At 35.3% G+C, this 23,112-nt stretch overlaps 3 protein-coding genes and 1 pseudogene across 4 annotated transcripts in view; 2 read left to right on the top strand and 2 right to left on the bottom strand.

Annotated features, from left to right (window-relative positions):
* LOC125843865 (TMV resistance protein N-like) overlaps nucleotides 1–23,112 on the top strand; it is a 367,653-nt gene that overhangs the window by 322,039 nt on the left and 22,502 nt on the right. The gene's annotated exons all lie outside the window — the stretch shown is intronic.
* LOC125843895 (TMV resistance protein N-like) overlaps nucleotides 1–23,112 on the top strand; it is a 94,395-nt gene that overhangs the window by 50,526 nt on the left and 20,757 nt on the right. The gene's annotated exons all lie outside the window — the stretch shown is intronic.
* LOC125843894 (8-hydroxygeraniol dehydrogenase-like) overlaps nucleotides 2,214–23,112 on the bottom strand; it is a 74,096-nt pseudogene continuing 53,197 nt past the window's right edge.
* On the bottom strand, nucleotides 9,410–10,744 carry LOC125844414 (8-hydroxygeraniol dehydrogenase-like). The gene is made up of 4 exons (XM_049523731.1): nucleotides 10,683–10,744; nucleotides 10,108–10,617; nucleotides 9,856–10,010; nucleotides 9,410–9,773 (listed from the first exon to the last, which is right to left on the bottom strand). The coding sequence occupies exons 1-4, from the start codon at nucleotides 10,742–10,744 to the stop codon at nucleotides 9,571–9,573; spliced, it is 930 nt and encodes a 309-aa protein (XP_049379688.1). The 3' UTR covers nucleotides 9,410–9,570.

Raw genomic sequence — 23,112 nt, 5'->3', positions numbered from 1 at the left:
GAGCACCGAATTGGGGGAGCGTTCAAAGAACCCACAGCCCCCATAGAACCATGTTAGCCACCATGGGTAGAAAAGGATCATACTTTTTAGATGAATCCTTTTCAGATTAGACTAGTGGATCCATTAGGCAGTTCAGGTCTTATACCTTTGGCCGGGTATAAGATGCTCTGGCAGCGTGAGGTCGATCGCTGTATCATCACTATAGCTCTTATGTGATGGTTGTCGGTTAGAGAAACTCCCACAGCAGTTATTGTATTTTCATACTCAGAGATTATTGTATTTTTATATACATCAGTTCATTGTATTTCTATATACATTTCAGGCTTATTGTATCTTTGTATACACGCAGAGTTTATAGCATGTTTTAAACAGTCTTTCTTTATATCGCACTTGTTTTAAATTGCCTTATATTGAAAGAAGTCAGTCAGGTTGAGTTGAGTTGAGCCAGGTAAGCTATTCAGTTTCTTCCAGATTTTTCCTTCTAGCCGTTGTTGCTTAGTTTTCCAGCTTGCATACTCGTACATTCCATGTACTGATGCCAGTTGTCCTGCATCGTTTCATGATGCAGATTCAGGTATCCCAGATCAGCAGCCTGCTCGTCGTTGATCCAGCTAAGCACTCCAGAGTCAGGGGTGAGCCTCCTTGCATTCCGGAGGACTCAATTATTTTGTGTTCCTAGTTTTTGGTCTTATTAGGATGTTGCGGGGTCTGTCCCAACATCTATCTCAGTATTTTAGAGGCTTCATAGACAGATAGACAGTCAGTCAGCTAGTTTTGAGTCTCTTATCTATGTATATATGTAAATACTCTATTTTGAGACCCGGGGTGCCTTTATGGCCAGAATTGTATAAGTTAAGTTGTTTTGTAATCTTGCTTTGCATGAAGTTATTCTTGTTGAGTTAGGTTTCCGCTGAGTTAAGAAAGCCAGGCCAAGGGTTCGCTTGGGGCCAGTGATGGTCTCCGAGTGCCGGTCCCGCCAAGGGTGTAGGCTCGGGGCGTGACAACTTCCAAGCAGCATTTGTAAGTCGAAAGGTTTGGTGAAGCTATCTGTGTCGTATTGCTCAAAACTTGAAAGCTTGCCAGAAGAGATAGGTGATTTAGAAAACTTGGAGGAGCTTCATGCCAGCTATACTCTAATCTCACGTCCTCCGTCTTCCATCGTCCGGTTGAGCAAGCTTATAAGTTTGCATTTTCGAAAAGTAAAATCAGAAATTAGAGTGTGCTTTGTGTTCCCTCTAGTGAATAAAGGGTTACTCTCATTGGAATATCTGGATCTCAATAACTGCAATCTAATAGATGGAGGACTTCCGGAAGACATTGGATCCTTATCCTCTTTGAAACGCTTGGATCTCAGTGGAAATAACTTTGAGCATTTGCCTCGTAGCATATCCCAGCTTGGTGCTCTTGAATACTTGCACTTATCAGATTGCAAGAGACTTACACAGCTGCCAGAGACATTTGTGCTCTTCGAGCCTTGAACTTATCAAATGCCATGAGGCGTATACAGCTGCCAGAAGACAATGGTGCTCGTCAATCCATGAGCGATGATTCGTTCTGTAATTCCTTGCTTCAGAATATGTCATCATTGCAGCATGACATCTGTTCTTCAGATTCCTTGTCAGTAATGGAGTTTGTGAGTTTGGCGAAGCATATCTCAAGTTGGTTCAAATATCAGGGAATGGGCACAAGTGTATCAGTCAATTTACCTAAGAATTGGTATGTAAGTGATAACTTCTTGGGATTTGCTGTATGTTATTCTTGCGAATATTCTATTGATTGCATCACAACTCATTTGATTCCCTTATGTGATGATGGGATGTCGTCGATGACCCAGAAATTTGCCTTATCCAACAATTCAAAACATTATTATGAACAGGATTATATTAAATTTTTGTTGGTACCTCTTGGTGGCTTATGGGATGCATCTAATGCAAATGGAAAAACACCAAATGACTATGGGTGCATTAGTTTAGTTTTTGGAAAAGAGAATAAATTTGGAGTTCGTTTGTTGTATAAAAATGAATCTGAGCTTTGCATTGGGATAAGGAAGAGCAGAGATGAAGAAGAGGCCACTTGCTCCTCTTCTAAGAAACAAAGGTCACAAGTAGATTAAATATACCTCATGAATTTGTTTGTAATGAAATTGTGCTATCTTTAACAAATTGCAGATGAATGGAAAGACATTTTTATTTTAATTAATAAGTGTCACACTCTTTTTCTATTTTAATAAGTGCAAGAAACACATTTTATTGATTAATCATCTCTGAAATTAATGCAATCTAAGCAAAGAAACACTGCTAGACCATTGGACGTAAATCCCCCTATTAATGTTCTCATTTCTTGTTTAATGTATTGCCAATGTCAAGCACGAAACGATACTTCACGTCCGATTTCAGAAGACGTTCCAACGCTGTGTTCACATAGTCCATTGGCACAACTTCAATATCTGGTGTTATGTTATGCTTTGCTGTGAAGTCCAACATTTCTTGAGTCTCTTTCATCCCTCCTATGCAACTTCCAGCCACTAGCTTCCTTCCTGTTTTCCACATTATATATACAAACTTTAGTAAATACTGTCTGATGCACTAAACTATCACTATGTGCGGGAAGGGCCACATTATAATACTTTAGTCTGAACTTTATTATTTGAAATCTTGCATTTGCTTACCCATAAGTAGAGGAAACACGGGCAACTCCACCGGTTTTTCTGGTGCACCAACCATAACTAGCTTACCATGAGATTTCATCAACTTAAGCAATGGAAGAATAGGGTGCACCGCAGAAACAGTGTCGATAATCCCATCCAATGTGTTCATTGCAGCCTGTTCGTATATAAATAAAACAAATAAACAAAAGGTTAGCTCCCATTCTCGTGTTTAAATTGTTAAATTGGCATAACAACTTAAGCTTTTAGGTGAGATTGTCACACACTTCAATACGGAACTAGAGCAGGCGAAGGTTGTGCGTTAAAAAATCTCAATACCACCATTGTCAAAAAAATTATTTCACGTGCTTGGCTCGTGAAAAAAGAATCAGGTAGCAGTGTGTTGAAGACAACTTATTAAGTGAAAGTGTTCTCTCAAACAGTTTGAACATTCAGATAAGATGATCATAGAGTTCAATGATAACGAGTTATTATATTCACCTTCATCTGGTCAGGATCGCGACTGATCAAGAAAGAGTCTGCGCCCAAACGCTCAATTGCTTCTTACTTCTTATTAGCAGATGTACTAATGACAGTCACTTTGGTTCCGAATGCCTTAGCGAACTTAACAGCCATATGTCCGAGCCCTCCAAGACCAACAACACCAATGTGCATTCCAGGCTTATCGAGTCCAAAATATTTCAAAGGACTATAAGTAGTAATTCCAGCACAGAACAGGGAAGCAGCGTCCATCAACAAGTTTTCAGGCCAACGTACTACAAAATGCTCGTTGGATACCATCATGTTGGAGTAACCTCCAAACGTGAGGGTTCCATCTAAGCTATAGCCATTGTATGTAGGAATCTGACGAGGACAGTAATTCTCGAGATTAACGCTACATTCTTACATTTTCGACATGATCCTACCATACATCCAACACCTACTTTGTCTCCAACCTTAAATTTCTCCACCTTGCTTCCCACCTCAGTTGCAACACCAACAACCTCATGCCTGCAATTATATTTACAATTAGTTACACTCACGAGTAGATCGAATCGACACAAATTCCGTTAATTTTTACTCTCTCTTTCCCAGTTTATATGACTTACTTTCCTTTTTAGGCCGTTCCAAATAGAATGACACAAATGTCTATTTTTTCCTTAATAAAATGATTTATAGTCACAGTAATTTCTATCATTTATTTTAGACTTCAAGTATTAAAAGTCTTCCTTTCTTTCTTAAACTCCGTGTCGAGTCAAACTAACTGAGGTATCAAGAGCTCAAAATGGCCAATTATAGACTAAGAACCAAATCAGGATTGCTTTCAAATCCAAAATATAATGTGAAAAATTGAAAAGATATAGAGAAAAGGAAAACTAGCTAGTAAATGTTCTTCGCCGAAAAATTACTTATGAGTGTATATATATAGTGCATATTGAATCCTGTTAGCTTCTTTGTGCCTTAATATTTTTGAATCTCGTTAGTGAAAATTATGGTTAATAATTTTGGATCTAACAATAAAAGAAAATAGACAAGAACAAATTAATTTACCTAGGCACCATGGGGTACTTGCTATTTCCCCATTCATTCTTGAGTTGATGAAGATCAGAATGACAAATTCCACATTACATAACTTTAAATTGCACATCTTTTTCACTTGTCACCCTGTAACCATTAACACAAAATGATCATCATCAAATTTACAATAAAACAACAACAACAAATTCAGTATAATCATACAGGTGGGGTCCGAGAATCTGAGTGTCACTAGCAAAAATTGATTTTTGTAGAGACAGTTTGCTAGTGACCAGGGGCGGATCTAAGGGTACGGGTGGTGGTGCCACGGCACCCAGTGATTTCAGAAAAATCTTTGTATAGATATGTATATATATATCAGAAATTAATATATATTAACTTTGCCACCCATTGAACAAAGTGATGAATGGTTCAAGTGGCGAAGGCCGAAGGGCATGTTATGCCATACGTGCAATGTGAGTTCGAATCTCGCTGCTAGCATTATTATTTATGCACGCAGTGAAGCTTTTTTTTCTTTTTTTTTGTCTTTTTTTTTTATTAATGTGTGAAGGGCTTTAGTTTTTTTTCTTCCATTCATTCTTATTTATTTACTATACTTTATTAATTCAAATTGACTCCTTTTCACCGTAGTTAATTCTTAATTTTTTTAACCTTCACTAATTATTGATAAATATTATTAAGACTGTATTTAAATAGTAGTTTTTAAAATATATAAGTTTTAAAATGATGAATTTTATTACTAGAGTTCTTTCAATTAAAAGGTTCTTTCGATCTTCACCAACATTCTTGCTAAGTAAGATGACTAGGTTGAAACTACAATTTTATTCTCTCTACTATATATATAAGGAACAACACATAAAATCAATGGAATATGAATATATTCAGTTAACACTATAAGATGGTTTAAACAAGCTCAAATTTTAATGTGAAAAAAATTCTTTTTTCCTCAAAGTCTAAGTGAATAAGGCCTTTAATTCCTAAAAAAAAATTGAATTGTTTAGTTATCTCTAATCACAAAATATCTAAAAGAAAATATTACTAACATGCATGTTTGATCGATTTGTTTATAAAAATCGAAAAGGATAATAACCGAATTGTACAATTACATTTTGACACCCAGGACCTCCAAATCCTAGATCCGTCTCTACTAGTGACAATTACATTTTGACACTCTTTGTAAATGTCGTCAGAGCCTAAAACGACATTGGATCCAATAACAAATAACTAATACTGGTAAAGATTTCAACACTTTTTGTTAATGTACATATTTATTATTGCCACTAAACCTCATTTTTATTATAGCATATGTACGCAGATGTTACCCTACCTTACCTTATAGAGAGGTTGTTTCCGATAGAAATGAAAAACACGTCATCAAAATTAATTAAAAATAATAATTTGTACCTTCTTGAAAAATTGAAAGGAGAAAGAACTCCAGAAGTGTCTCTAGTTGCCCATCCAAATGCCTTAATTGGATGTTCATTTTCATATGATTTTGCCATTTTTTTNTTGTAATTTTCTAGACCCGTTTTATACTATATGTAAGTTAGAGCTCTATCAAAAATATGAATCAATAGTAAAAATCATGTTTTGGATAAAGTGAATTACAAGCCTGTTTAGATTGACTTATTTCATGTGTTTTTAAACCAATAAAAAAAAGGTTTATAAGCAGTTTGTCAACTTATTACTTATAGAATAATGTTAACAATCTATATAATAATTGCCTCAGCTAAAAGATTTTAGGCCTTTAATTGAAATTTCGTTGTAGGCCTCCAAGTACGTTGAGCTGCCCCTGCCCGGTAGTTCCGGTCCGGTTCATCCCAGTACCGGTCAACAACCCGATCAAACCGTCTCGTTCCGATCCGGTGCCCAGCCTTGCCGCAGAATACCAGGAAGGACCACATTACATTATGTATACTTTAGTTAGAACTTTATTATTTGAAATCATGCATTTGCTTACCCATAAGTAGAGGAAACACAGGCAACTCCACCGGTTTTTCTGGTGCACCAACCATTACAAGCTTACCATGAGATTTCATCAACATAAGCAATGGAAGAATAGGATACACCGCTGAAACAGTGTCGATAATCCCATCCAAGGCTTCACACTGTTTTTTTCGAAGTTTGAAGTTTACGAGTTTTTAAAATATTCTTTAACTTTTTAATATCATAATATATTTAGTGAAATCTTATAGTGAGGTCCACGAAAGTCGAAAAATAGAGTGTATGGAAATCACCTCTTATTCTTATTTTCTATGTAGAGGTAGAGAGACTATTTTTAAAGAATCATTGGCTCGAAAGCTATCTATCAGTAGGCATGAAAAAAGGAAAATGACAATTCTTCCGTCAAGGTGAGAGCTCTCTTCCCACGGCAAGCACTACCGATCACCTCTTACTTTGGCTGATTAATCAGTGTCAAAGATAGACGTGTCACACCATGAAGAAAGTGTTCAAGCTTGAATAAAGGGAGTTGGGAGGGTCGGGAAAGGTTGTGTAAACAAAGCAACTGATATGAAAACAATGACAATTACAAAATAATGCGATAACTTAAACACAATACGTACATTAATTATTTTTTTCCTTAAATTGCCCCAAAAAAAAAGGTTCTTGAAAAGCTTTCCAAACGTGAGAAACTTAAAGTTAATATTAGTGGCCAAAGAATATCCACGTAGATAATGTGAAAGTATAATAAAAAGAAAATAAAAACATCATAGTGTGAAATTTGGACCAATTAATAATTGCAATTTCCGACTTATTCCCACTACATTTTTATTGAGTTATTTTCCCCCTTTTTCCCACTACTTTTTGTTTTCTTTTTTCGTCCTTTTATTTGGACGGTATAATTTTAAATATTAGATACAAATAAGTTTTTATCGTTGGGGCACTACCACTCTCATATTTGGTATTTAAAATGTACATTATTTACGCAAATTTCTTTTTTTTATAAGAAACTCTTTGTCTGCTGAAAAATTGAAGTTGTTGGCAAGTTACAATTGTTAATGCTGATTAGAGAAATTAAATCATCACATAAAAAAATGAGAAATCAACTTCTTTATCTTTTTATGGTCAAATTCCATCCTTCATTGTAGATATTAACTTCTTAAAAAATATTCTCTAACTTCATTAAATTCATGTCCAATCTTTTTTTGTTTGGTAACAACTGTAAAAGATTACCATACCATCAAAACCAGTACAAATAAAGAGCACCTATACCTTGTAACAGGGATTAGGCCTCCTACAAAGCAAAAAACTTAATTACAAAGTAAAAATTGAACAAAACTCCTACAACTCTGTGTTTTCTTTGAACTACTAAGAAATTGTAATCTCTCTATAATCTCCTTTTTTATCTGTGTTGCCGCCTCCTTTGTATGTACAGACTTGCCTTTGAACTTTTTCGAATTCATGGCTCTCCATATGTGATATACAATTGCTCCACAAGTTGCCGCAATAGTCTCCTTCTTAACTTTCTTCCAGTGCTTCAACATTATTCTTTCCAGTGTCTGCTTGATCCCATTGTTTTGCAATGCTATTCATGTCCTTTGTTCCAGCTCTTTCCATATAGCCTGTGCCCACTCACACTTCACGAATAAGTGCATTGCAGTCTCCATGACCTTCTTATCACAANTGTCATGTCTCCTACTTTTATCATCTTACATGACGCCTATGTGGCACATCTACATGGATATATATTTATTCCACCAAAATATTCCTCCTAATTTAATTATTAAATTCATCCATTACATAAAACCCATTTCCTAATATTACTTCATTTTCAATTTTTCCAGAGAAAATCCTTTAACAGATAAACAAAGTTGCTCATCCATATGTTCGAGCAACAGAGAAGCTTCGAGTTTGAGCACAGAGCTACATCTCTGTTGGGACTGTTGGAAAACAGTAAGAATCATAGCCACAATAAATCAGAAACCACCAACAAAACTATATGACCAAAAAATAATTAAAAAATGAAGAAGTATCAAATATTTCTTATCTTGAACTTTTTGAACTTAACAATGTTCAAGAGATCGTGTTTTTCTCTGGAAAAGTGACAATGAAATAATATTAGGAGTTGGGTTTTAGATAATGGATTGATTTAAGCCCTTGATTTAATAATTAAATTAGGAAGAAATTTTTGGTGGAATAAATATATATCCATGTAGATATGCCACATAGGCACCATCAATTGATTGGGAAGAGATTACTTATGAGCAAAAGGGGAGGACGAAGTCGCATGAGATTTGGTATTATTCATACTGTCAAAATAAGGGATATCGTTGACTGATGATAAAAGTAGGAGACATGACACTTAATGGTTCAAGGGCAAATATGTGACTAAAGTTGGATGGTAGGACAAATATATCAAAAAAGTATGACGAAGGGCAAATATAACCCTTTTCTGAGAGTACAGGGGTGAATATGACCCTTTTCCGTATAATAAACGCTTAACTTTTATTCATTGATATATCGGGCAAATAATTTAGGGTAAAGATTTATCCATATTGGGTGTTTATACTCAAATTTACCACATAATTATTTAAGTAATATGTATTTTTATCTTATGTTTTAATTAATTAAAGTTTAAATGATTTATTAAATGGGTATAAATACATCGTGCAGGTAAATATTTACCATAATTTAGCTAAACTTAACAATTTGATTTTTCTTATTCCTATTAAAATAATTCCATTGACATTATAGATATTATTTATTGCATTTTGCTCTACTCACTGAAGGATAGTCATACGCATACATAAAGAAAGTCGATATGTGCTGCGACAAAACTATACTTGTTAATTTAGAAGCAAAAATTTAACCGTACTCGATGTTTATACTGATTCAATGAATATATGATGACTAGGGACATAAGCCGTGCTCCAATTGACTATTTTTGGCACATTGTGTTAGATGGAAAGTTGTGGTGTTTTGAGCAGGTTGTGACACTCCCCGTCCTAAATGAGTGCATTTCTAATGAGTAATCACATGAGAAAAGAAGTCAAATGGCAAGATAAGGTCATTTAGCCGTTCAGCTCCTTACAAAATATACTTATATCCAAACATCTGAGTGAGAAACAGGAAAAGACCTATGAAGCCTTCACCACATGCCTACCCATACACTTTATTCATTGAACTATAGTTAAATAATGCATATATTTCACCTTAATTCATGACTTAACCCTGATAAATCAGTATAATTTGATGTAAACATTGAATGCTGGTAATTTTTACTGAGTGTCAATACTAGAAAACACAATATCGTATTTATTCTTTTAACTCCTTATTCCTTTTGATACACAAAACATAAGAAATAAACTAAACAACAAAACGTACAAGCTTAATACAAAATCATAACCCTATAACACACTCATTTTCTTGACCAAGATATCCCCCTCATCTCAACTCTTGTTCAATGTGTTGCCAATGTCAAGCACAAAACGATACTTCACGTCCGATTTCAAAAGGCGTTCCAACGCTGTATTCACGTAGTCCATTGGCACAACTTCAACATCTGGTGTTATGTTATGATTTGCCGCGAAATCTACCATCTCTTGTGTCTCCTTCATCCCTCCTATCCCTCTCCCCGCCACTAGCTTCCTTCCTATTACACACATCATATTAAACATACATATCAATATAAAAAAAATGTATATACAAAATCATCGATTTATAACCAAACGTACCTAAAAGCAAGGGAAATACATGCAAGTCTAGTGGTTTTTCAGGGGCACCAACCATCACAAGCTTCCCATGAGTTTTCAACAAATTAATCAATGGAAGAAGAGGGTGAATCGCGGATACAGTATCGATGATGCCATCTAGTGATCCCGCTGCACCTGCTCGTATTTAACATACAAACGAAAAGTAGTATTATTCGTATGTCACACCTATGTTATAAATTTAAAATTGAAACAAAGTTGATTGATTGATCGACCTGCATTTGGTCAGGGTCACGACTGACCAAAAACGAGTCTGCCCCTAAACGATCAATTGCTTCGTCTTTCTTACTAACATATGTACTTATCACAGTAACTTTGGTTCCGAACGCCTTAGCAAATTTCACAGCCATATGTCCAAGACCACCAAGACCAACAACACCAATGTGCATTCCAGGTTTATCTAGTCCGTAATATCTCAAAGGACTATAAGTTGTGATCCCTGCACATAACAGGGGAGCTGCTTCCATTGGTAAATTTTCGGGCCAATGGACCACGTAGTGCTCGTTGGTTACCATTACATCGGAGTAACCACCATACGTGGTGGTTCCATCGGTGTCAACACCATTGTACGTCAATATCATATTGGGACAGTAATTTTCGAGATCATTGTCACAATTTTCACATTTTCTACATGATCCTACTAAACATCCAACTCCAACTTTGTCACCAATTTTGAATTTCTCAACTTTGCTACCAACTTCAGTTACTACACCAACAACTTCATGCCTGTAACGTGCAACAACATATTCAGTATAATTTCACAAGTCGGCTCTGCCTCTGTATCTACATACAATGCAATTATAAGAATACTCTTTTTGTAACTTGGTGAATAATAAGTCCGCTCATCTACCATTTTCCACTTAAATTAAACTATATATAACGGCTTTTGTCTACGACAGGGTTATAATAAAAGAACATAGTAAAATGTATGGATCAAAATGAAACTTACCCTGGTACCAATGGATATATACTATTGGTCCATTCATTCTTGAGTTGATGAAGATCGGAATGACAAATTCCACAATACATAACTTTGAATTGAACATCTTTTTCACCAGTCACCCTTCACCATTCGACAAGAAAAGTTACAGATACATACTGTTCGATCAACTAGTTTATCAATATGTTCGAAATTGATATACACAATATATACACTATCGGTGTAGATATGTTGTGTAGATCTCATTCATATAAAATATACACTATCTATATTGTCAGTTTATATAACGTAAATTCGAAAAGATGGTACCTTCTTGAGAAGTTGAAAGGAGAAAGTACCCCAGAAGTATCTCTAGCTGCCCATCCAAATGCCTTAACATTTTCATGTGATTTTTCCATTTTCTTGATTTTTGTTTATTATTGGAGATATTATTATAACTATTGTTAGAACAATTAATTTGAGTAAAGTTATAGTCTAATGTATTGATTTTTCATTTGAATAAATAGGCATTTGAGTTGATGGCTAGTGACGTAGTCGATGAGGTATAAAACAAATGTTATCGTCATGGCTTCTCGGTACAATTTGCCTTTTTTATGAATTAATATAAGATAATATTATATCTTATATTGTATGATATTTCTAGGAAAATGGTTTAGTAGTACGTGACCAAGGTCTAGCCACTAATTTTAATTAAAAAATAAATTAGTCTTTATATTATTTTAAACTATGTGTAGTAGTGACATTCTTAGTAGAAATTGGTTTCAATGAAATGTTTTAATATGATTGTATGGAATCATAAAAGATTTTGAAAGAAAATAGAGAAAAAGCTAGACTTTATTGATTTGGTTTGATTTATGAATATATAAAACAAATGCAATTGATTTGATTTGGTAAATGACAAATCCTAATCAATTGGTTTATGGATACCCCTTAGCAAAATCTAGTAATTTTGATTTGAGAATCAGACCATATATATTTATGTTTGAAAATTAACTTTATATATAGACCATATTTGGTTTTTCGTGTGTATTATTTCATGGATCTGGCGTCTTTGGACACTCGAATTTATTTTTCTGGAAAAATTATATGAGAACCTCCGTAATGAGTTGGGAAAGAGTTACGTAGAATCTCGTTGCTTTTTTTCACGCATATTTTCACATTTACGAACTAACTTTTAGGAATTACCCGACTTTCTTGATTTTTCGTGTGTATTAGCCCATGGATATGGCGCATTTAGGGCACCCGAATTTTTTTTCTGAAAAAACTAAATGAAGACCTCCGTAATGAGTTGGAGAAGCATTACGTGTAGTCCCGCCGTTTATTTCACGCATATTTTTGTATTTATGAGCCAACTTTTAGGAATTAGCCGACTTTCTTGGTTTTTCGAGTGTATTAGCCCATGGATATGGCGTCTTTGGGGCACCCGAAATTTTTTTCTGAAACAAATATATAAAGACCTCCGTAATGAGTTGGGAAAACATTATGAATAGTCCCGTCATTTTTTCATGCATATTTTCATATTTAGGAGCCAATTATTAGGAATTACCCGATTTTCTTAATTTTTCTTGTCTATTAATTCATAGATCTGGCGCCTTTTGGGCACCCATAAAAAATTTTTGAAACAATTTATGATGACCTTCGTAGTGAGTTTGGGAAGCACTGCGTATAGTTCTGCCAATTTTTTCAAGCATTTTTGCATTTACGAGCCAACTTTTAGGAATTACCCAACTTTCTTGGTTTTTTCTGTGTATTAGCCCATGAATATGGTGCCTTTGGGCATCCCGAAATTTTTTTCTATCAAAACTATATGAGGACCTCCGTAATGAGTTGGGGAAACATTACATATAGTCCCGTCCTTTTTTCACGCATATTTCTTGATTTTTGTGTATACTAATCCATGATGGCGCCTTTGGGCATCCTGAAATATCACGTGGAATGCTACAATTTTATAAGTGAAAAACACAATAATTTGAAAAAGATTTTGTAGTTAAGGGAGCATGTATAATTTAGCTCTCGAAAATGATAATTGCGTCACTTTAATTTCGTTCCACAATAATTAATTAGGATAAATAGTTGGTGATTACCTTTCCAGTATAGCCATCAGAAAATATGGTGAACAATAATTTGAAAAAAAATATTAATAAATTGTGTGTGTTTGGTGCGACAGAAAAATATTTTCTAATTTTTCTACGTTTGATTGGTCGAATATTTTTGAAAAATACTTTTGTGCAAAATCGTTAATAATTAGGAGAATAAATTCCTGGCACGATGTAAAAAGAAACAAGTTTCATAAGTAACATTTCATGTAGATTATTTGCTTCCCACCCCACCCAACTCAACCCCCACATCTCACCCTCGATCCTACTATTTTATTTGCTTTTGAATATTGACAAATTTGCAAAAAGAATAAGAATCTAATATTTTGATCAAATTAAATTTCTATCAAAATACTAAAAAGAAAGTTGAAGTTTAGGGGGGTCTAGTCGAAAAATCGGACCTCATCCATTCAATAAAAAGGATTAAATACAAAGCTTACCTTCAAGCTTACCTCATTCTGATTGTTTGGAGGACCATCATGGAGTCACTACGTGTCAAGGAGACTAACAAATACAACATCAACCCTACCACTTGAGAGCAATATCTCAATTCATTATAATTGGGGATAAAAGCTGTCGGTGCATCTTTTTTTTCAAACATAACTTAGTATAAGTCATTTATTTGTTTAGATTAATGAAGAATGAAATAATATGGGTCCTCTGTTAGGTCAATTCAGAAAATAGAAAGGCAAAAAAAGAAAAGAAAAAGAGACATGACTATTTGAAATAGCTAGTTGTATCATTTAAACAAAAAATATCCACTTCAAATAGTTTTTTTTTTTTTTTTATTTATTTTCAACATGAATATATTGGTACTGTTACTCCATATTTAAAAGGAATATAGTTTTAAAAGTAGTTCAAATACAACATACTTCTTAGATAAAAAGATCAAACACATATTTTGATTAATTAAAGTTAAATGTGCTTTAATAGATATCTCAAGGACCAAAATCAGAATATACCTATAGTTTATGGACCAAAAATGCTTCTATTCCTACTTTATACAAGAGTTTAAGTTTACAACAACAAGGATTGTGATAGAGTACTAATAAGTATTCCTCCAATTTTAATCAAAAGTCTCGGATTCAAGTCTCCAATCTGATTACAATGTTGCCTTTGTTAGAAAGAATGTGGGATTTTCCGACTTGAACGTAGATTTCCAAGCCTGTCCCGTCTCCTTACTCTAGATATCTGAGATAGCTTCGTAAACTAATAACTTATAATAGACGAGCCCTATATCCTTATGTTCCGAACTTGCTTTTGGTACATGAGAAGGGACGAAAAATTCTAGCTATTGTTCTTCTTCTGCCTAATCTTTTGTACATCTTTTTGATTTAATCTTCAGAACCATGTGCCTAAGAGGGTGAGGGCTTTTATAGCCATAATTCTTCCCCCGGTTCTACATTAAAAGCAAGTCTCTTTGATTGCCCCACCGATCTTTCTAAAAGCATTTTGGGTCGGAGGCTGGTTGTAAAGTAAGAAGGGTGGTGTGCCTTTGAATATGATTTATTTTGATAGAAAGAAGAACCAGAATTGATCTTGGGTCGTATCGTTTTTCAATTGTACGGTGGTTGGGCCCTAAAACAAATATCAAAGACTAGATGGAAAACAAAAAAAAAAGTTGTTTACGAAAACTTATTATCGTGTCATATAGAATAGAACATAAGAGTAGTAGAAAGCAATGTTTAGTAATTCCCTCATGAACTCACACCATTTTTTCTTGCTTAAAATACAAACACACGACAAGAACAACATGTCCCTATATTAACTCTTGCTCAAGGTATTGCCAATGTCAAGAACAAAACGATACTTAATGTCTAATTTCACGAGACGTTCCACCGCTGTATTCACGTACTCCATTGGTACGACTTCAACGTCTGGTGTTATGTTATGCTTCTCTACGAAGTTTACCATCTCTTGCATCTCTTTCACCCCTCCTATCGCGCTCCCTCCCACTAGCTTCCGTCCTGTTTTCCACATTATATACTTGTTATTAACTAAATCAAACGGACATGTTAGAAATTAAATGAAGAATAAGATACTACGCGAAATGTACCTGAAAGTAATGGAAATACAGGCCACTCTAGTGGTTTTTCAGTAGCGCCAACCATCACTAGCTGTCATGCCCCGAGCCTACACCCTGGGCGGGACCGGCACTCGGAGACCATTGTTGGCCCCAAGCAAACCCTTGGCCTGGCTTTCTTAACTCAGCGGAAACTTAACTCAACAGAATAACTCAATGCAATGCAAGGTTTTAAAACAACTTAACTTATAAAATCTGGCCAAAAAGGCAACTCGAGTCCCAAAATAGAATATTTACATATATACATAGATGAGAGACTCAAAACTAACTGACTGTCTATGAAGCCTCTTAAATACTTAGATGGATGTTGGGACAGACCCCGCAACACCCTAATAAAGCAAAACTTAGAGAACAAAATAACCGAGTCCTCCGAAAAGCAAAGAGGCTCACCACCGACTCTGGAGTGCTCAACTGGATCAACGGCGTGCCGGATGCTGATCCTGGGTACTTGCGTCTGCATCATAATAAGATGCAGGCCAACTGGCATTAGTACATGGAATGTACCAGTATGCGAGCTGGAAGGCTAAAACATAACCTAAGCTTGAAAAGAGTATAAGAGAACACTTACCTTGGCTCTGTACGACTCAAGAATAATTGAACTCAATATATAAGCAATAAGACACATGCAATATATATATAGCTTTTAAAACATTGTAAACAACTTAGTTCTTTAATGATTAAGGCAATAACAAACTCAACTCTACTATATAAAAGTAATATAACTTTAGTGGGAGGTTCTTTAACCGACAACCACCACTATAAGCCCTAGTGATGATACAACGTTTTACCTCACGTTGCCCAAGGACCATCCTATACCTTGCTGTGATATAGGATGCTAACTTTACTAAGTGGATCCACTAGCTTAACTTTACGTGATCATCTAAAAAGTATGACCCGTTAAATCCTATGTTGGCGCATGGTTCTTATGGAGAGTTGAGTTAATATGAACTCGTGTCCCCAACTCAGTGCTCAAGACTACTCCCAAAAATATACTTTGGCTCATAAGTGCTTTAAACACATCTTTCTTTAATTTGAGATAATTACTCAAAATCTAGCCCAAAGGCTCTCTTGAAATCGATGTTCCTTTCTTACTCAAATGTAAAAACATTTAGAAACTTCCTTGGGAAATACATAGTTCCCTAATAACTTTTGAGAAATGGACTCGACCTTATGCTCTTGACTTAACTTGAAACTTGAGACTCTTCACTTGGCTTGAAACTCTATACCCTTTACTTGACTTGAAACTCTATACCCTTTTACTTGACTTGAAACTTGAGTCTTAAAAATGAAGTTAAAACATTCACTAAAGACTCTTGAACAACTTTGAAAGAAAACTTGCTTTGACTTACTTCACTTCTAAGCTTAACTCTTAACTTCACTTGACTTCTAACTTTACTTGACTTGGAACTAACTCTCCTTGAATTGGATTATGAATTCAAGGGTAATGATTTGTGTTTGGAAGGACCCCATGATGTTTAGGAATAATTTAGGATAGCTAAACTTAAGAAGAATTACGAAATTAAATTCTGAAAACAGAGCAGATTTTGTTCACAGAGGGAACACAGCCGCGACGCAGACTTGCTTCCTGCAAGCAGCCTGACTTTTCTCCTTCATGTTGCCAACTCTAAACCCTATTAACTTCAAAGGTTCTTTTCCCAAACACTTGGGATCATAAACCCCTCAACATACAGTGGATTCCACTAAAAAACACAACCAAATCATGTCCCAAATCAGCAAGAACTTCAACAACACAATCAACAGCATCAACAACACAACCCACAACTTCAACAACAACACAACCAACAACTTCAACAACAACACAACCAATCTTTTTTTCAATAATAAAACGAGTTTGGCGTGTGGGGAAAAGAATCACCCAACACTATGAACTCACATACCTAGTAGGGATCACCCCCGACGATATCCACGATGATCTCCTTGATTGCTCTTCTCTTTCTCCTCTTCCTTCTCTTCTTTCTCTCTTCTCTCCCAAGCCCTAACTCTTTACTCTTTAAAAANATCCACGATGATCTCCTTGATTGCTCTTCTCTTTCTCCTCTTCCTTCTCTTCTTTCTCTCTTCTCTCCCAAGCCCTAGCTCTTTACTCTTTAAAAAAAAGAGACAAACTGATCTAAAATCAGTCTAACACTTTAATATAACCAAAACAATTGATTAGTGAAAAGACCAAAATGCCCTTAAAATTTCCGGACGGATTTCCCTGCCAACTGCCCAACTTCCAAAGGGAATAACTCACTCATACGAAGTCGGAATCGAGAAAACTCGGTGGCGTTGGAAAGATTATTCCACGAGCTTCGAAAACATAACTAGGAATACTCCTAACTTATCCTGAGCTAGGAGTTATGACTGCTCAAAGTTGGCCAGAAGCTCATTTTTTTCCACACTTAACCAAATTTTCCAGATTCTGAATTTAGCCAAATTTCCAGATTCTGAACTTAGCCAAATTTCCAAAAATGATAAATTCCAATTCTAAGCCTCTTCATAGATATTTCAAATTGCCGGATGTTACACTAGCTTCCCATTAGTTTTCAACAAATTACGCAATGGAAAAATAGGATGAACCGCGGAAACAGTGTCAATGATTCCATCAAGTGAACCCCCTGCTGCCTGCTCGTATTTACACGTGCAAACGAAAATTCATACTTATGTCACATGAATATCATTGTAAATTTGTGATTGAAGCTAAGTTGATTGATCGACTGACCTGCATTTGTTCATGATCACGACTAACCAAAAATGAGTCTGTCCTAAACATTCAATTGCCTCGTCTTTTTTACTAAGAGATGCACTAATGACAGTAACTTTGGTTCCAAACGCCTTGGCGAATTTCACAGTCATATGTCCAAGACCACCAAGACCAACAACACCAATGTAATATCTCAAAGGGCTATAAGTTGTGACCCCTGCACATAACAGGGGAGCAGCTTCCATTGGCAAATTATCAGGCCAACGAACGATAAAATGCTCGTTGACAACCATGAGATCGGAGTAACCACCGTGAGTGATGGTTCCATCAGAGTGAGTACCATTGGCTGTCAATACTTGTCCAGGACAGTAATTCTCGAGATCGTTGGTACAATTTTCACATTCGTTACATGATCCTACTAGATATCCAACGCCTATTTTGTCTCCGATTTTGAACTTGTCTACCTTGTTACCAACCTCAGTTACCACTCCAACAATTTCATGCCTGAAAAATCAATTGAGATTGACATAATTTTTTATATCATAAACTCAAAAACTATATTGACCTTGAAGACATAACTTGTTAATCAATTTCACTATACATTTGGATTTTGGCTACACATTTCTTAGTTGACTTAATCGAGCTTGTCCAGATGATCATTCAACTAGTAGTTATTATCACAGAAAGTATATGACTTTCTGAGTGATCATATGAGAAATCAATCCGCCCTCTACCCCTTCCATCCAAGTATTTTTAAATTTTTTTGTTTGGTGTTAAAGACAACATCCACTAACATAATCTTCTTGAGGTTCAAAATTGTTTACCACATAGCGCAAATCTATGTTGTTCGGATTTTTCAAAAATATTGAAGCACCGTATCATATTTTGGAGGATCCAATACGTACCCAAATTTGAAGAGTCTGAGTAACATAGTTCCAAATAGACAAGAGAAGGAAATTGAAAGTAGCTCAGATTAGGATTTTTTTTGGCCCCACAAATATCAATATGTTTGTAGTATCTCTGACAGCAGTCAGCATGCTAGTAATGAATATTCTTGCAGATCTTAAATGGAAAAATGGATATTTTATAAGTGGCGGAGCCAAAAATTTTAATAAAAATATATGGAGAGAAGTACAGAAAACATCTCTAAATTCGGTGTAAATTATTTGTTTCGTTCCTGAACTATTGACAACCTTAAAGAAACTCATTTACTTGACTAACTGAACTTAAAATACACTCTCGTTCTTGTAAGCAAATTATTTATTTCAAAAGATTATTTTAGAAAAGTATTTGAAAAGCCAAAATTTAATAAAATGAAGTGTAGTTAAGAAGCTAATTGTTTACTTGGAAAAGATGGTAATTGATAAGAAAGTGCTGGCCTCTTTGTTGTTAACTTGCTCCAACCTTTGTGGACAAGTGTCAAGTGTCATGGACACTTGTCCTAATTTTGAGCAATCTTCTAGCCTATAAATTGCTCCTCTCCATTTGATAATTTACAAAACATATATAGGAATGCTATTTTTCCTTTTTCTGTGTTTAAAGTCAGATTTACGTGAGATGTAATACGATAGGCTACAAAATGCACAAATTCAGAGATAAATAGACACAGAGATGGAGAGGAGCATACACGAAGTTTAATTTTATCCTTTGATAACATGTAGCATTTTTCTCTTTAAAATTACACATGTATGCTTCTCCCCCTGTTGAATCAAATTTTCCCCTTACATTCTTTACGGACTTAAAATTGTCCCTCTACATAATTATATGACATTGAATTAAATTTTAATTACACACGTAATCTTATTTATTGGTCCAAATAAAATTTTGGCCCAACCCAAAAGAACCCGACTAATCCATGACCCAATATGCTTTATTTTCTTCTGCTCGATCTGCTTATCTCTTGTATCTTCATTTATTTGCACGTGTTGCTTTCAAATGGGCCGGTTTTTAATTTTTTCTCCTGGAAATTAAACTTATGTTTGATGGGCGTAAGTTCTTTTAGGGTGCTGGACATAACTTGTGGTTATTATGATACGAAATATAAACTTATGCCCCCTTTAAAAAATTAATTGCCCTGAGAGGTAAAAATTTAAGACCAACCCAAAATAGGAGCAAAAGTGCATTTTTGATTTATCCTAATGCGTTAAGGAGCAACAAATAAAGGTTACTTGTTAAATGCCATATAATTGTGGACCAACAAATAAAGGTTACTTGTTCAATTAAATGTCATAGGGGCAATATCAAGCCCGAAAGTAATATTAGGAGCAAATTTGATTTAATGAGAGTGAGATATTTTTTATTTATTTCTAATGTGTTGGAGACATTTTTGACCTTTTTTTGTTTCTATTTACACTTTTATTTAGTTTCTCAACATGTAATGTCGATATAAAAATAATGTGAAACAAATTCTAATTTCTCACAAAATACTGTGTTGATTCTCATATCTGAATGCCCTTACTCATTGTTCGTGTCATTTGATTCTTTCTGTGTTCTGAATAATTCTCTAATATTTCTGTGTTCTGAATAGCAGCCTAATTCTTATTCTTCTGTGTTTCTGAATAGCAGCATTTGCCGTCTTTACGAGAGCTAGATCTCAGCTAGTCTCAAAAGCCTGATGCGAACACCAGATTTCATGGGGATGACAAATTTGGAGTATTTGTATCTAAGTAAATGTAAGAATCTTGAAGAGGTTCACCATTCCGTGGGAAGTTGCAGCAAACTCATTCAGTTACATTTGACTTATTGTAAACGCCTTAGGAGGTTTCCATGTGTTAATGTGGAATCTATTGAATATCTGCACCTAGATGATTGCCATAGTTTAGAGAAATTTCCAGAAATTCTCGGAAGAATGAAGCCAGAGTTAGAGATCAAGATGAACTGCTCTGGGCTAAGGGAAATACCATCATCTATTATTCAGCAATACGCATGTCGTCTTACAGAGCTAAATTTGAGTTCTATTGAAAACCTTGTTGCTCTTCCAAGCAACATTTGTAAGTTGAAAGGTTTGGTGAAGCTAATTGTGTGCTGCTCAAAGCATGAAAGCTTGCCAGAAGAGATTGGTGATTTAGAAAACTTAAAAGAGCTTCATGCCAGAGATACTCTAATTTCATGGCTTCCGTCTTCCATCGTCCGCTTGAACAAGGTTAAATTATTGACTTTTTCCAGACAAAAATTAAAATATGAAGTGTCCTTTGTGTTCCCTGAGGTGAATGAAGGGTTACGCTCATTGGAAGATCTGGATCTCAGTTACTGCAATTTAATAGATGGAGGACTTCCGGAAGACATTAGATGCTTATCCTCGTTGAGAAAATTGTATCTCAATAGAAATAACTTTGAGCATTTGCCTCAAAGCATTGCCCAACTTAGTGCTCTTCAATCCTTGGACGTATCAGATTGCTACAAGCTGAAAGAGTTTCCAGGTTTCACGGGGATGCTAAACTTGAATACTTTGAAACTCAATTGCTGCAATTTAATAGATGGAGGACTTCCGGAAGACATTGGATGCTTATCCTCTTTGAAAGAGTTGAATCTCAGTGGAAATAGTTTTGAGTATTTGCCTCGAAGCATAGCCCAGCTTGGTGCTCTTCGATCCTTGGACTTATCAGATTGCAAGAGGCTTACACAGCTGCCAGAATTTCCATAGCAATTACATACAATCGATGCAGATTGGAGTAATGATTGGATCTGTAATTCATTGTTTCAGAATATCTCATTATTGCAGCATGACATCTCTGCTTCAGATTCCTTGTCACTACGAGTGTTTATGAGTTTGGCGGAGAATATCCCAAGATGGTTCCACCATCAGGAAAATGGTTTTAGTATATCACTCAAATTGCCTGAAAATTGGTATGTAAGTGATAACTTCTTGGGATTTGCTTTATGTTACTCTGGCAAATTAATTTAACGCTGAAGCTCACTTGATTTGTTATGATGGGAGGCTGGTGACTCGTATCATCCAAAAAATTGCCTTATCCAACCATCCAGAATGTCCTGCAGAATCTGCTATGCATTTTTTCTTGATACCTCTTGCTGGCTTATGGGATACATCCAAGGCAAATGGAAGAACACCGAATGACTATGGGCGCATTAGGTTATATTCCCCTGGAGAAAGGAAGGAGCTTGGACTTAGGTTGTTGTATAAAGATGAACCTAAGATTGAAGTCAGTTGCTCATCTTCTCAGAAACAATGATGAACCAACACCAAGATGAAGCCAGTCTATTCAGAAACTTTGCAGCTCATTCCCACAAGCCCAGGATATTAGCTTAAATATAGGTATATATACTACTTTACTCACCCTTCTCAATGTGAATAACGAACTAGGCTTTCTCCTAGATAATTAATTATCATATTTGTTTTGAATTATCATGGTCTTTGAGCAGATGAATACTTCAATTGCTATTCCCTTTGTTCAAATTGGTTAAACCGGAGTCTTTTATAAGGACATATTTCTAAATTCTTTATCTTTGCTGTGTGATATTTGATCATGAATCCCCTATAGTCGGCAAAAAATGGCGTAGTTCTCAACTTAATTTGTAGATGCTTCTATATCAATATTAACTCCTCGAGTAAGGGAAACATTCTCTGAGTTCTTTGTCTTTGCTTATGTGCTGCATTAGTTACAGAACTAGTTTTTCCTCCGTGAAGTAAAATTTTGGTGGGTTTTTCAGGCCTGTGCAGCTGCTGAGGAGTTTATGCTATCCATCAGAAACTGATGTTCATCATTTTACTTACAAAACAACATTTTATGAGATAAACAAGTTGGAAAGAAAAGAAATAAATGCATTTTTTAAAAATTAAAGTGACAGCTTGTGGAGTATACTGTGTCATTTTTTTGAGAAAAAAGTATACTGTGTCATCTTGCAACTTGCATCATATCTTGGTGCTCCGTCATAATTCATTTAGTGCAAGCCAATATTCTGTCTTCTTGAGTACTAAGCTCAGATTTTGAATTTGTTGTATGATTTTCATGTGAAAAGATGTATCAGAGATATACAGATTTCACTTAGTTCATAGAGTAAAGGCAAAGGGTTGTTATTCTGTAAGGTATTCACTGATCCACGGGTTTAAAATTTATCAATACGTCATTTTAATGCATCTGTGAGACAATTGAGTACATACACGGTGAATTGCCTCACATCTTGCGAGTTGCATCATATCTTGGTGCTCCATCTGTATTCATTTTCTCTGCAAGCCATTATTCGCCTTTTTTAGTACCAAGTTTCAGAGTTTGAGTTTGCTCTTTTCTATCGTACTGTCTGTTGTTTCTTGTCGAAATCGAACTTGATAAAGTAATACTAACATCTATATCTCGATTACTCTTTAAGTTTTTTTAACAAGTTCTAGTGTTTTTGGATTTGGATTATTTTTGCTGTTTACAATGGGAACATGGTATTTGAG

This window comes from Solanum stenotomum, chromosome 11, assembly GCF_019186545.1.
Source record: "Solanum stenotomum isolate F172 chromosome 11, ASM1918654v1, whole genome shotgun sequence".
NCBI classification, from domain to species: Eukaryota; Viridiplantae; Streptophyta; class Magnoliopsida; order Solanales; family Solanaceae; genus Solanum; species Solanum stenotomum.
This window is presented reverse-complemented; position numbering and strand designations above follow the sequence as displayed.

Coding starts and splice junctions, on each gene's coding strand:
- LOC125844414 (XM_049523731.1), bottom strand. CDS start 10,744: ATGGTAGATGAGCGGACTTATTATTCACCAAGTTACAAAAAGAGTATT. Junction 10,618..10,682: donor AGTATTCTTATAATTGCATT/GTATGTAGATAC, acceptor TGCACGTTACAG/GCATGAAGTTGTTGGTGTAG. Junction 10,011..10,107: donor CGTGACCCTGACCAAATGCA/GGTCGATCAATC, acceptor TTAAATACGAGC/AGGTGCAGCGGGATCACTAG.